This window comes from Prionailurus viverrinus, chromosome F2 (assembly GCF_022837055.1).
Source record: "Prionailurus viverrinus isolate Anna chromosome F2, UM_Priviv_1.0, whole genome shotgun sequence".
NCBI classification, from domain to species: Eukaryota; Metazoa; Chordata; class Mammalia; order Carnivora; family Felidae; genus Prionailurus; species Prionailurus viverrinus.
Window position 1 is genome coordinate 67,209,493 of NC_062578.1, and position 14,826 is coordinate 67,224,318.

General features: G+C 44.0%; 1 protein-coding gene across 1 annotated transcript in view; it reads right to left on the minus strand.

The window, feature by feature from the left end:
- The window catches only part of ANXA13 (annexin A13), a 28,169-nt gene extending 17,791 nt beyond the window's left edge, over nucleotides 1-10,378 (minus strand). The window contains exons 1-2 of the mRNA XM_047842016.1: nucleotides 10,135-10,378; nucleotides 1,963-2,057 (exon numbers count right to left, since the gene is read on the minus strand). Of these exons, the coding sequence (XP_047697972.1) occupies nucleotides 1,963-2,057; nucleotides 10,135-10,252 (213 nt within the window). The 5' untranslated portion in view covers nucleotides 10,253-10,378. The remainder of the gene's footprint in view (nucleotides 1-1,962; nucleotides 2,058-10,134) is intronic.
- Between the last annotated feature and the right edge of the window lie 4,448 nt (nucleotides 10,379-14,826).

Here is a 14,826-nt window from a genome sequence, read left to right on the forward strand (position 1 = left end):
GATCCATCCAAAGACTGGAAATGTTTTTTTTCAGGTCAGATGGGCATTGCGTAGAACTTCAGAGAAGAGAAACCCCAGCTGCCTACTCTTACAAGCCACAAGCATGAAAACAGATCCTTGTGTGTTTACATTCTGTTTGGACACAGAAGCCGGCTCAGGATATCTCAGCTCTAATCCCGGTTTTCCGGCTCACTAGCGGTGTCACCTTGGGATGTGAGTTCTCTTTGGAGCTCGGTTGCCATGGGGACTTTGATTTGTCTGTTTCTAACATCTTTGAGCTTCAGATGTGATTCTAGACCACCTCCTTGGCAGTCTCAACTGTCTGAAACAGCCACGAACTGGAAAGTAAGCAAAGATTGGCACGTGTTGGTATTGCAAAGTTTGGTGCTAGAGCATGCCTACTTTATCTTTAGCAGAGCGCCTAAGTCCTCACCTCGAACTCATTTACTCTGCTTTACACTCAAGTTTAAGAAGCCTGTATCTGACTTTCCATGTCAGTAGGGTGGGGGTACACATAGCACTTGAGAGGCTGCTACAGTTAGGCGTGCCGACAAGCATAAAAGTTCAACGTCATTCAATTCAATTCCATGCAGCTGAGCTAAAGATTCACAGACTTTCATCAATGTCATCAAGGAATGACACTGACAAGCCTGATTCTGAAGAGAGAAGCAGAAAAACTATAAAAGTGCAGCCATGTGGGCCATTTAGTGTAGAAATAAATAGCTCCTCTCGTGGCAATGAGTTCTTCAGGAGTGGACATTGGCCCTGGAGTCAGAAGACTGGGATGGGAGTGTCGGTTCTTTTTCTTACTAAGTGTGTGATTTTGCTTGAGTCATGGAAACAGAGGAGCTCCAGGTTTCTTCTCTATAAAATGGAAACAATCGTACCTAGGATAGCTTCCCTTTACTGATACGTGCTGCCGTTAGCCTGTTCGATTCTCTCAGCAACCTGAGAATTACATTTCATTCTGTATGTGAGGACACCAAGGCCTAAAGAGATTATTGTCTGCCCAACGTCAAATAAGTAAGAAAACCCATCTCTATATCTATTTATACATGGAGGGATTGAAACTGTAAAGGTTTTATAAACATGTATTAAAATATAGCATGATAATTAATATTCATTTTGCACGCTGATAATTCTAATGACAGTAAAAAGTGGTTAAATTGTAGGGGCACCTGGGTGGCTCAGTCGGTTAAGCATCCGACTCTTGATTTCAGCTCAGGTCATGATCTCACGGTTCATGAGTTCAAGCCTCCCATCAGGCTCTGTGCTGACAGTGCAGAGCCTGCTTGGGATCTCTCTCTCCCTCTCTTTCTGCCCCCTCCCCTGCTCTCTCTCCCTCTCTCTGTGTCTCAAAAAAAAAAAAAACCTAAAAAAAAAGAAAAGGTTAAATTGTGTTCATCTTATATTAATAAAGAAAATAGAAAGCCTACTGCATACTTAAAAAAAATCGATACATAACAACATCAACAACAACAAAACAAATGAAAGAAAAGACACATAAAGAAAGAAAAAAGTGGTCATGCTTAACGAAATGGAGGTTTTTTTCAGTGTTCTATAACAATCACTTATGAAGAACATATCATTCTTGAAGACAGATGGATAAATGAAGAATTCTTGTATAAAGACCCACCTGTGAAAACTGATTTTCAAGTTATTGGCCTATCTGTAAGTTAGTATGTAGAATTATCAATGGGAAAATGACAGAGGGATTACTAGGAAAAGGAAGTCAGTTTTCAAAAGGAGTTAAAGAATATATTATATAGGCTATGAAGTTAACAAGGCAATTTCAGTTTTTCTGAAATCAATTAAAATTGTAAAGAGTAGTTTACTTTTGTTTGCTCTTGAGCTAAGTTATTAAAGCTTTAAAGATATTCTCTGCTGCCTTGGGAAGGTAGAGAAAGCAGAGACCTCCAAGGCCAAGGCTGTGTGCCCGTTTTCAGGGACGCTTGGAATCACCTTGCCATACGTTGCCTTGTACTTTTGCTTTATTTGTTGCCTCTCATCCGATGTCCTGCTTGATAAGATTTCAATGATGGCTGCTTCATCGGTTCCTAAAGTGCAGGAGAAAGAGACAAGGCCAAGAGTGAACAAGAAAGAAGATGGAGGTTGATTTTACTCAATTCCAAGGAACCTGGGGCATTGGTTAGAGGCTTCAGTGGAGCCTAGATGCATCCCTTAGCTTTAATATCTCGTGGAGAAGTGTGTTTTTTTCACTCACTTGACAAATATCCATGGAGGCCTCACATGGCATGAAGCACAGTGCTAGACATTGCAGTGGAAAGAGACATGAGTATGGCCTTAATTTCACTCCAAGTATTCAAGAGAAATGAAAACAAATGGCCACACAAAACTTGCACACAAATGTTTGTTGCTTCATCATTCATAATAGCTGAAAGGTTTCTAACAACCTGAATGTCCATCAGTGAACAAACAGATGAACAAATGTGGTATATCCATACAACAGAATATTACTTGGCCAGAAAAATGAATGAAGTCCTGATACATGCTACAGTTTGAATGAACCTTGAAACATTATGCTAAGTGAAAGAATCCAGTCACAGAAGAACACATATATATATTATTCCATTCATATGAAAGTCAAGAATAGGGAAATCTATAAAGGTAGAAAGGAGATTAGTGTCTGGGGATGGGCTGGGTAGGGAGGTGACAGCTAAAGAGTAGGAGGTTTCTTTTTTGAGGTGATGAAAATGTTCAAAGTTGATTGCAATGATGATTTCACATATCTGTGAGTATATTAAAAACCATTGAATTGTACATTTTAAGTGGGTGAATTGTATGGGATGTGAATTTACACCTCAATAAAACTGAAAAATCTGAAAAAAAAAAAAGTATGGTCTGTTCCTTGGCCTCCAGGTACTTAAAGCTGAGTAGAAGAGAATAAAATATAGGCCCACATTGCTACAATATGAAGCCCACCCTTAAACTTGTCAATGTCAAGAGAGAAGTCCAAATTGGGACCATGATGGGTAATTGTCTCTTTAAGCTCCTGGCTGTTACATTAAAATTTTTTTTATATTTATTTATTTTTGAGAGAGCATGAACAGGGGTGGGGAGAGAGGGAGAGAGAGAGAGAGAGAGAGAGAGAGAGAGAGAATCTGAAGCAGACTCCACATCATCAGCACAGAGCCCCATGTAAGACTCAAACCCATGAACCACAAGATCATGACCTGAGCCGAAGTCAGACACTCAACCAACTGAGCCACCCAGGTGCTCCCTGACTCTTACATTTTTAGATTACACTCTTTCTAAAAAGTTTTTTCCTCTGATGTTCCAAAAGTACCACATGCTCATTGTAGGCAATTTGATCAGTATCAAAAACTGTAATGAATAAGAAATAAGGGGAGAATATCCTTTTTAAGAACATGGAGACAGGATTGGAAAGCTGATCCAGGGATTGCAGGTGTGGGAATGAGAAAGTCTATTTAGCCAGCAAACCCCGAATTCGATTCTTCAGGCTGGATTCAAGTAATTCTTCTACCCTTATGGACTATATGGCATTGACTGTATATACCATTGACCCTTGAATAATACAAGGATTGGGGTGCCAAGTCTCATTGAAGTACAATATTCATGTATAACTTTTGAGTCCCCCAGAACTTTAGTACTCAAGTAATAGTCTACTATTAACCAGAAGCCTCAGTGGTAACATAAAGTCAATTAACACCTCTTTGTATGTTTTGTGTATCATATATTATTATAGTAAACTAGAGAAAAGCAAATGTTACTGAGAAAATCATAAGGAAAATACATTTATAGTACTGTACTGTAAAATTCTGCATATAAGTGGACCTGTGTTGTTCAAGGGTCAAACCTGTTTTGTTCAAAGGTCAACTATATATAGATATCACTGAGTCATTAAACCCATGATTTTGCTGATATTTTGTAAAGGACAGGGGTTGAATGAGTAGATTAACTCAGTAGTGCTCAGGTTGATGAAAATCATGGAAGGTGGTAGCTGAATGATCGGGGTTTGAAAGCCTGCTACAGAATGTAGACCTTTGGCAACAAAGGCACAGGGAGAGTGCCATGTGAGGACGGAGGACTGGAGAGATGCATCCATAAACCAAGGAACTCCTGAGGCCACCAGAAGCAGGGTAGAAGCCTGGAACAGGTCCTTCCTAGTGCCTTCAGGGGGGGAGTATAGCCTACTGACTTCTTGACTTGAGACTCTGGCTTTCAGAACTGGGAGACAATAAATTTCTGCTGTTTTTAGCCACCTGGTATGTGGTACTTCATTATGGCAGCCCTAGGAAACTAATGCACCCATTATCCTCAGCAGTGTCTCAAGACTTCAACAAGGTCTTCACAGCCCGAGTCTGGAGAATCCTGCTTTGGCCTTTTCCCAGCCCTACTCCTAATGGCCGCTCCCTGTGACTAACTAGCATGTGCTTGGTCATTTTTGATTGGAACTGACTTAGTTGAACTGGCGTGATCGCTCCTACCCAGCTGAGAGCTCAGAATCCCCGAGAAACAAGAGATGGTAGATGCATTTCATAGAAGAGTTGGGAGGAAGAAAAATCTGGGTCATGGGTGTGGGGAAACTGTGGAAGGGGGACATAACTACAGACAGAGGGACGGGAACAAAGAGACTCCCCCTTATTTCTTTGCTGGCGAAGGCTTGAGGTGTTCTACCCCTGCCTCGACCCTGGTATCAGTCCTCACGGCAGTATTTGGGGAGACAGGGATAAGAGAGCTGCGTGCTTGTCCTGGCACAGCCATGAACTTTGTGTCCTCAGACTATTCACTTAGTCTCAGGGATTAGTTCCACCTTTATAATTCTGGGAAGACCTAGCTGTTTGATTCCAAATGGAGAAATAGAAAATTCTAGGATGAGCTCACCTATAAGAACAGCAGGGATTAATTGCCTGCCTCGTTCTGGTTCATTTCCAGCACTGTTATTTATGTTGTTCCTCTTAATTTTTTCCTGCTGTTTCAGCTTTACAAGGGGTATCCAATTACTTCCTCTGTGACATTTTTTTTTTTTTTTTTAACTTTTGAGTGCCAGAAATCTCACCTCAGAAGGGGTTTCTTTTTCTGGTAAAAATCTCTTGAATCGGTCCCTTTCTTTCTGTGAGGGCTGCTCCTGCCCAGGTCCAGGGCCTCTGCATCTCAGGTCTGGATTCTTAGAGGTGTCATCCCTAAAAGGAGCCTTCCTGCTTCCCAGATGGCTCATTCGCTATATTGTGCCAGCCAGAATCTGGGGCTCATCCCTGGCTCGCTCTTTCCCCTCACCCCACTCCAATTAGTTACCACTAAGACCTCACTATTCTACTTCCTTGATATCTCTCAGATCCACCCTTTTCTCTCCACCCTCACCTCTGTCACATTGCTCAGCAGAACTACTGATATCCAAATGGGGTTCCTGCATTATACACACCTTTCCAGCCGGCATGCACTGTCCCTAGAATGTGCTTGCTTATGGGCAGCTCACCTGTATCAAAGCTTGTAATAAAGGGCCCTACAAATCCAGAATAGAGTCCCAACTCTTCAGTGGGGCGTATGAGGCCTTTTAGAGTAGCTCCTACTTGCCTCTCAAAGTCATGTCCCTCCCACTCATGCTCTTTTGGGTTCTCCATAAAGCACGTGCAGCTCCTAGAACAGGCAACACTTTTCTTTCTCACCTCTGGCTCTTCCTTCTACCTGGAACACCTTTATCTTTGATCCTCACCTTCACTCCGTTCCTCGTTCAGGACTCAACTCACTGGACTTTTCTGGAACGGAGGAGTCACTCCACCTTCTATGTCCCTCACATGGCCTGTTCTCCGTCCCATTTCTGCCATGCCACACTGCAAGTCCCATGGGACAGAGGGGGGATTTGCTCACTGCTGTATCCACATAGAAGCCTCTCAAAATTCATCAGATGACTTGTTGAATGAATGGATATTTAAATTCATGCATATAAATGTGAATGATTGAATGAGTGGAGACGTTTGCATAGCATCATGACGGAACCTTGTCCCTGCATTCGTGTAAGCTGCGCTTGCTGCTCGGACCAATAGGAAATCTACTCTGATGCCAGAGTCAACCCATAGCAGGATAATTCAGGAAAATTGAATTAAAATTTTAAAAATAACGTTTTTTAGATTTTCCTTCCTGGAATGCATTAGAAAGTGAGACCGGAGACCAACGCCGTCCTGGGATGGCTTAGCATCACCCTGGAGGTTGGAGGGAGAGCCTGGAAATGACTAGATTTCCCTCAAGCTCTTTGAATCTGGTGTCAGGTTTATGCTGGGAGCCTTTCCCACTACCCGACCAAGAAGCGATTTACTGAACAATGACCTCATTTTACATTTCACAATATGTGTGTCATATAAGCAGTCTGTGCTGCTGAACGGTTTCCTGTAAACATTTACAATGGTTTGAGGCACCGGGGCCAGTCCCCAGTAGTTCTGGGAAAGACTTTTTAGAAAACAAGAAGGAACCTCTGCCCCAACTGTACATTGGACACTGCAGAGTAATTATACAGTAGAGGTCAGGCCCAGGGTGATAATTAGCCTTGGGGGTGCCAGAGGGCCTCCTCGCTTTTGCTCTCCCAGCAATTTTCTGGGAGGAGACAGAGCTGAGTTTCAGCAGGATGGAGGCCGCTGGGTGTGAAGTGCCCTCCGCTTCACACCGGGGGCCCATGTGCCACGTGAGTGATCTGAGTGGTGTGCGGGCGGCGGTGGGGTCTCCGCTTTCCCCACAGGCCCCTCATGCCAGCCCCAGGGGCCTGGCTGAGCTGCGGAGGGGGGCAGGCTGTGGGCTTCCCAGTCCCTCAGTGTCTCCTTTGAAAATGGGAGTGCAGGTGGGGCGCCTGGGTGGCGCAGTGGGTTAAGCGTCCGACTTCAGCCAGGTCACGATCTCGCGGTCCGGGAGTTCGAGCCCCGCGTCGGGCTCTGGGCTGATGGCTCGGAGCCTGGAGCCTGTTTCCGATTCTGTGTCTCCCTCTCTCTCTGCCCCTCCCCCGCTCATGCTCTGTCTCTCTCTGTCCCAAAAATAAAACAAAAAACAAAACAAAAAAAAACGTTGAAAATGGGAGTGCAGGGAAGGCAGGGGAAGCAACCAGTGGGGGAGGATCTTGCATGACAGGCAGGGTACTTGTCTACTGTGTCAGTTTCCTGAGGCTCCTATAATAATTACCACAAACCCTGTGACTTAAAACAGCAATATATTCCCTCACAATTCGGAGGCCAAACGTGTGAAATCATGTCGGCCCCACTCCCACCAGAGGCTCCGGGGTCAAATCTGTGCCTTGCCTGTTCTAACATCCGGAGGCTGCAGACAGTCCTTTGCTCAGCGTCTGGAACATTGCTCCACTCTCTGCTTCTGCTTCACGCGGCCTCTTCCTGAGTGTTTGCTTCTGCCTCTCTTGCTCTCTCTCCTTTAAAAATTTTTATTTATTTATTTAAGTAATCTCTGTACCCCGTGTGGGGCTTGAACTCAGAACCCCGAGATCAAGAGTCTCGGGCTCCACTGACTGAGCCAGCCAGGCGCCCCTCTCCTGTCTCCTTTAAGGACATTAGTCAATGGATTTAGGGCCCACCCAGGTAATCCAGCTTCATCCTTTCTCAAGTCCTTAACTTAATTACTTCTGCCAAGATCCTTTTCTCAGTTAAGGTCACATTCACAGGTTCTGGGTGGATATATCTTTGGGGGGGAGCACCATTCACCCTGGTACACTCTCAGTAATAAAGAGCAAAGGCCACTCCGGGGGTGGGGGTGCTCTTTGCTGCCCATACTGATCTAATTGGCTTTGTGGGGATTTTGGATCTGAGCTTATCCTTTAAAAGGAGCAGATTAGCATGTAATGAGGGCCAGAGTCGTGCTGAGACTGTGCTGCCTTCTGCCTCAGCACCTGTCTGCAAGGAGGCATTATTAGCCCATTCTGCAGTTGAAATGGGGCACCAGTAGGTAGCAGAGCAGGGGCTCAAACCCAGGTCCGAAGTTCATTCCCATGCCTGGTGAGGGGAAAGGGAACTGGGCTCAGGGTTACCAGATCCCAGTTCTAGGTCTGGTTCCACTCCGGTGTGGCTTGAGAAGCATTAACCTCTGTGGCTCTCAGATGGACTAGACCTTGCTCCCAAAGTGTGGTCTCAGGATCTACAGCATCAGCATCACCTGGGAGCTTACTGGAAATGTAGGATCTCAGAAATCACTCGGAGCTACCAGTCAGAATTTGTGTGTTAACATCCTGGTGACTCAAAAGCACGTTACATTTTAGGAAGTCATGAACTAGAACTAAGGTAATCTTCATGGCAACTTTTCCTTCAGAGAGACTGTTTCTGTGTTTCTTTGAGGGAGAATGACAAGCATCCTTTTACATTTCAGAAAGGATAATGGGTGTTGGGTCCATACGCTGTCAGGTTTAAGGCATTCTCTTCAGAGAATAACCTCTGAGCTTCAGCATTCTCTCTGTTAAGTTGTTATAATACAACTTTATAGGGTTGTTGAAAGGGTTACACGAGGTGATGTGTATGCAGTGCCCAGCTTAGCACTTGGCACATAGAAGGTGCTCTACAGCAGTAATCAGCACAACAGTGTTCCCACCTTCAAGCCACATCCAAAAGGGAGAAGAAAACACTGGGTGGCTTTGGCATTCAGTAGGTACTCTATGTTGAATGCACCGAGTGGCTGAAAGCACAGGGATGTATCATTAACTGCAGCTGAGTTATTCCCACACCCACTTTGCTCCTGTCTCCAACCCACATCCAGGTGTCAGGACCTCACTTGAGAGGCAGCAGGGAAGCACCTGTGAGGCTGGCTCAGCCACTCAGTAAAACTCAGAACTATAAACATCCTGCCACTTCCAGGCAAACATGGCTCCCGGCAGCTGTTGTCCAAATACAACATGAGCCAGGTCAGGATATGAGCAAGAAGCAGCTTCTCTCTGCTGAGCTTTTCTCTGATGCCCCCCCCAAACCAAGCAAGCTAGTTGTCATCCTTCATTTCCAGCTCCCTCTCCCTCTGATTTATTCCAAAACACTTACTATATAGAAATCCCTTTTACCACTCTCCTACAGGGTCGTCTCCAGCCCCAGCTCCCTTGGGACTTCTCCAACATTTCTTGGGCAAGACAGACTATTCTATATTCAGATAGGTCCTTATGTTGAAGCGAAATATGTCTTCTTAGAACTTAGTTCTTTCTGTGGAGTCTCAAGGAATTTATGGTCATATTTGTTCTACCACAAGTACCCATTCCTAGGAAAGTAAATCTTCACTGATTTACTTCTAAGTAAAAATCTAGCACTTGTTTTTGCAAAACAATATGCCAAGTGAAAGAAGCCAGACACAAAAGGTCACATACTGCATGATTCCCTTTAGATGAAATGTCCAGAATAGGCAAATCCATAGAGACAGAAAGTAGATTATGATTGCCTGGGCCTGAAGGGAGGGGGGAGTGGGGAGTGGATGCTAATAGAAATAGGGTTTCGTTTGGGGGCAGTGAAAATGTTCTGGAATTAATAATGATTGTTATCGATCCTGTGAATATACTAAAGCCCAGATTTCTGGGACTAGGAAATTTTTCATCAGTGATCTCCTTGGGTCTCAGAGCCTCTCTTCATGGTCTTATTCCTAGATGCTCTTCCCTTCATCTTACTTTGTTACTGGGGTTACCTTATTCCTGATCTCTTTCTCAGTCTCCTATTCTTGGCTATGCACTTACCTGACGCATTGATGTAAATAGTTTCCCTGGCCTTGACCCTTGATTCTTGACCTCGGCCACTGTTTTATGTTTACTCGATCTACTTCTAGATGCCATTCCAGATCCCTAATCCAGCTTTCATCAGACCTAATTCCCTACCACCTCTCATGAGAGGGACCAGAGAGACTTGGATGACATTAGGATTGCATAACTACACTTCTCATGAAGTTTCTTCCACCTTAAGGTCAGATGCAATGTCATAGTATCCAGTTTTTAACTATCCTATTGGACCTTGAAAAGCATTAGGATCTGATTATAGTTTGGGTATCTTTTACAAAGAGAACCCTAGAGGTAATTAACTTGGGTTAGTTCGGAATGTACAAGATCAGTGGGAGGTCATCTTCCTAAGATCATGGGAAAGTTGGACAAGAGATCAAATATAATCAACTTCAAAAGTAAATTTAAAAACAAAATAGATTCCATACCCATTCCTTTGCAGGCTTCGTTCAGCATTTTGGCATCCTGATCCACATCAAAACCTTGATGACTTCTTGCTTTGGCCTGGAGAAAATAATTGAAAAGGTAAGTGGACAATATGGGCATTCTTGAATTATCTCTGGCTGATGTTGGCAGCTATTTAGAAGATGAAGAAGTCATCCAAATGAGGGACCAGCTGCCACTTTATACATAGGTACATGCGGAAATCAGCTTGGGAAACTCTGGCCCCAGAGAGACGACTGGTACTCCTTGGAGCCAGCTGGCCTTGGAAGACCACTGAGAATGGGCCTCTCTGTTCATAAGGACAATCAGCCTGGCCATCTCTGGGTTGAGCCATTTTGACATCAAGCCTACCTTTGTGTGACTGCCTCTGAAACAGAGAATAATACAGTGGGCCAATGTCCTGGAATGCTGGTTCTACCCTCTTGTCATGAGACACAAGTGTGTCTAGGGAGTAAGTGTTGCCAGGCAGAAGCTGAGGGTTCTAAGATTTTATGACAGATCCATCCATTTGGTGACCTGGGCTAAAGCTTTGCCATCCACACAATGAGAGACATAACATTTAGTTTGCCAGAGACACCTACCGACCAGAAATAGCAGAGTTACTGGTTTTTACTGTTCCTCAGGGAGAGAAAGTTCTGTTCGTATACTAAGTTAGGGTTTCTCCTTTTACTTCAGTCATTGGTATAATAGATGCACTAATTTGTCCACAGCTACCTAAGTCTATGTTATTATTATCTGCTTACAATTTTTCTTTCAGCTGACTTAGCTGGGTTTTACTTAAAGTTATTTTTAAAAGGAAATTTTCTATTAGGACTAAAATGGAAAAACAATATTGGTTGCCTAAACAAAAGCAACATAAAAATAAATGCATCACTATTAAAAATTTAAAGATGTGAGGTTAATTGCAGTGACACAACTATTAGCTTTGAACCTACCCTGTGTTTTTGCAATTCTTTGCCTTTCCTCACAGAGATTATCTTTGATGACACGTGTCACTTATTTCCCACCCTTCAATGAAGGAGTGATCATGCTGCTGTCTACACCACCTACCCAATTCCCCTCTCCCGCCTTTCGTTTTCCTTGGTCCCCATTGGGAAGGCATAATAAACCACATAAAGCACAGTAGACATATTGCACTTATGCACAATGTCTGGCATTGCTATTCCTTTGGTAGGGGGCTTCCCTTTCCCCCATTTTATATGTTTTCATGGGGGCTGTCAGTCATGAGGCTTGAGCCTCCTTGTCCCGCCCTTGGGTGGGCACAAACCCTGCCACTCTGGCAACTGTGACTGGTTCAGGAGTAGGAGTATAATCCAAGCAGTATCGGAGTCTTTTCTTTGGTTGATATTGAGATAGAGAAAGAGATGTCTTCTGACTGGGCTTGTTCAGCTGAAAGAGTGAGTCTAGGCCTGCTGGTTGCCATTTTATCCTCTGCATGAAGGGACATGAGTTCAGAGTGAAGCAAGGCAGAGACAAAAAGAGTGGAAATATGGAGAGAGAAAGAGAGACTGAATACCACTGCATAAATCCTCGGATGCAGCAATGCCTGTTTCCTAGCTCTTCCCATTTTCATTAATAAACTATGACTTTCTCAAAGTCAGTAAGTTGGGTTTCTGCCCTTGCAACCAAAAGTGTTCTGAGTAATATCCACAGAATAGAGGAGGGCTGACTTCTAGGCCTTTCTTAATAGAGATTCATGTAATCCTAGAGCCAAAGGGATCTTCTAGGGCCACCAGTCATCTCTCTGCCTTATGGGATCCCTCCATTACACAGCCCATCTTGAAGTATCTCTTTCTGAAGCATGCTGGGAAGGGGACTTACATCTCTTGAGCACCTGCCACATGCCAGACAATTTCTTCGTTTACAGACCTTTCTTCATTATTAACCCAGAAGAGTAGCCATTAGGAGTCTAAACTTACAGAGAAGGACATCAGGCAGGTTAAGTAAGGAAGGTGTCTGAACACTTGCGGATATAGGCAAGCCCAGCGTGGTTTGCCTCCTAAAGCCCATGCTCTCAGTCCCATGCACCATCCTGCCTCATGCTCTAAGTAGGATGGGGGCCTTTATGTTCAGCATTTTTTTCTTTCCAACTCTCTTGTGTGGTGTGAGAAAGCTATGTGGTGCTGCTGAAGGCTTGCTGGCAGGACCATCGACAGAATTTTCAAGGCTCAATGCAAAATAAAAATGTAGGGTCCTTGTTCCAAATGGATTTAGAACTTCAAAATGATGACATCAGAGCATTAAAGCAAGCTCGAGGCCTTTCTGAGTGCTGGGTCTGTGCACCTGCACAGGCTGACACTATGGAGCCCGTCCTGCCTGTTGATCAAGTTCTCTGAGTGTGGGAGAGTGGCAAATGGCAATCTCAGAAGAGTGAATGGTGTCTTTGCTTTTCATTAGAAGGATTTTGTGGAAGGTTCGGGGAGTGAGGTGCCATTGAACCAGAGCAGCACACATCTCCTCTTAATAAGCTGTTCATAAACCGTTCTGATGTCATTTGAGCCTCATCAGGGCAAAGAATCTGGTGGGACACTTATATTTGCCCCACCTCACGTAAATTGAAACAGAGGCACAGGGCTCTGTGAATAGCTAGGGAGGTTGTGCCCTGGCTGAGGGGCAGGGGGGCTGGAGTCCAGCTGGGATTACATTTGCTAAGCCAGCAGGGCTGCTTCTCTCCCAGAGAGACACATTTTTTCCTCAGTTGCACAGAGATGCAGCCAGGACTTGCAGAAGCCTTGTGGAGACTTGCTTAAGATCCCCTGGCCAGGTGATGGCTGCGGGGGAGCCAGGGGTAGACTCGTTCTGTCAAGTATGAAGAGACACTTCCGTCCTTCGTCCCCTTACTATTTTAGTGAGGTGGGTCCTTGTTACAAAAATAGAGTTAAAGAAGCCAAAAATAAAGGGGGAGGGGACCCTCTGAACATATCTAGTTTATCCAAGGCCAAAAGATGAAGTGTCATTTAGTCCCCAAATAACAGTGATATCGGGGGTGGGGGTGGGGGTGGGGAGGGCAGTGGGAGAATATTGAACTACACGTTAGGAGCAAAGATGACGTGGAGACAACTTTTTCTTTTTTGCTTAACTGAACATGCAGTATTGAGCTAGTGAGACCCTGTTGGACTTCCAACCTATAGAACTATAAGGCAATACGTTTATGTCATCTTTAAAAAATTCAGTGTACAAGTCTGCATCCGACACACTTCAATCTGCCATCAAGGCAGGTGGAAGTTAGGAGTTCCCAAGTTCCTTCTAAGGACCACTCTTAGCCATGTTGGTTATATTTCCTAATCCAAAGAGTCTTGTTCCTCATAACAGCAGGCTATTTGATGTCAGAATAAAGAGATCACATGATGGGACTTATTTAAAGGCAGGGAGGGAGGCGAGAAAATAGGCTGTTAAGAATTTCCCCCTCTGCGTGGCTGGGACTGCCTCCACAAAGGACGTATTATTCATCAGTGCCACCCAGTGTTGATGCAAGGGGTGTCCTTGGCTTGTTCTAATGAGCTGGGTAACCATCTTCTCTGGAATGTATACGGAGCGGACATTCCACCGTTCATTGTTCATTGTTAGCGATCCAGGCAGCTGACTTTGGGACCTCAGGCCCATTTGCCCATCAGATTTCATTTTTGAAACCTGAGGCCATGGAGCAGAACTTCCACATAAAGCAGGTCTGCAGGAATATGAGTCAGGCACAAAGTGGGGGTACAGGGGACTCCAGTATGAGGACAGATAGGACTGTGATGATTTGAGCAAATACACAATGTTCCACTTGCTTTCAACTTTAAGCAAAATAGAGGCAGAACAACATTCCTTTTTTGTTTTCTTTTGATTTGTTGTTTAACAGCATTTACACTGACACTCAAGGGACACATTAAAAAGACAAGATGTCAGATGTTAATAAAAATGATTATAGAAGTCTGGGCTTTGAGCCCACATGAATCCAAGTTTGAATGTGGTTCTAACCCTTAGCAGCCATGTGAACTTGAGCCAATAACCTCTAAGTGATCATTTCCTCACCTGTGAAATGGGGACAATGTCTGCCTTGTAAGATTTGAGGCTTATGCGAGATAACATTTCAAAGGCCAGATAGATAAGGAGCCACAGAACTGCTAATTTTTCCCTCTGCTTCTTTGGGCCATCTCTTGTTTTTTTTGCCTTACAGTGAGGTTAGGTTTTCAATTCTGCATATTTCCACTTGACAAGTTTGAAAGATTTACATCTATCTATCTATCTATCTATCTATCTATCTATCTATCTATGAGAGATGTCTTCCAAACTTGAAATTGTAAGATATAGATCTATCTCCAGTGCTCGAAACTGTATTTGAATCCCAGAATAATTGCTATTACTCATGTGACCTTCGGCAAGTTTGGGAGCCCCTCTGTGCTGTGGTTTTGTCATGGCAAAATGTGGCCAATAATAGTTTCCACTCATAGGTCTCTTACGAGAATTTAAATGAAGTCATTCATACCAAACATCTAAATGAAGCCTAGCAGAGAGCATGTGCTTAAAAAAATGTAAAGGATTAATAATGGAAGGCAGATCAGCAAAGAACCTTCTAGAATATTTGAAACCGTCTCCTGCTCACAGGGTTTCTACCTTGTAAATGGCACTCTAAGGATCGGTTTTTCATTGATCACCTGCAGTTTGGATCTAACGCTCCAGACACATATTTCACA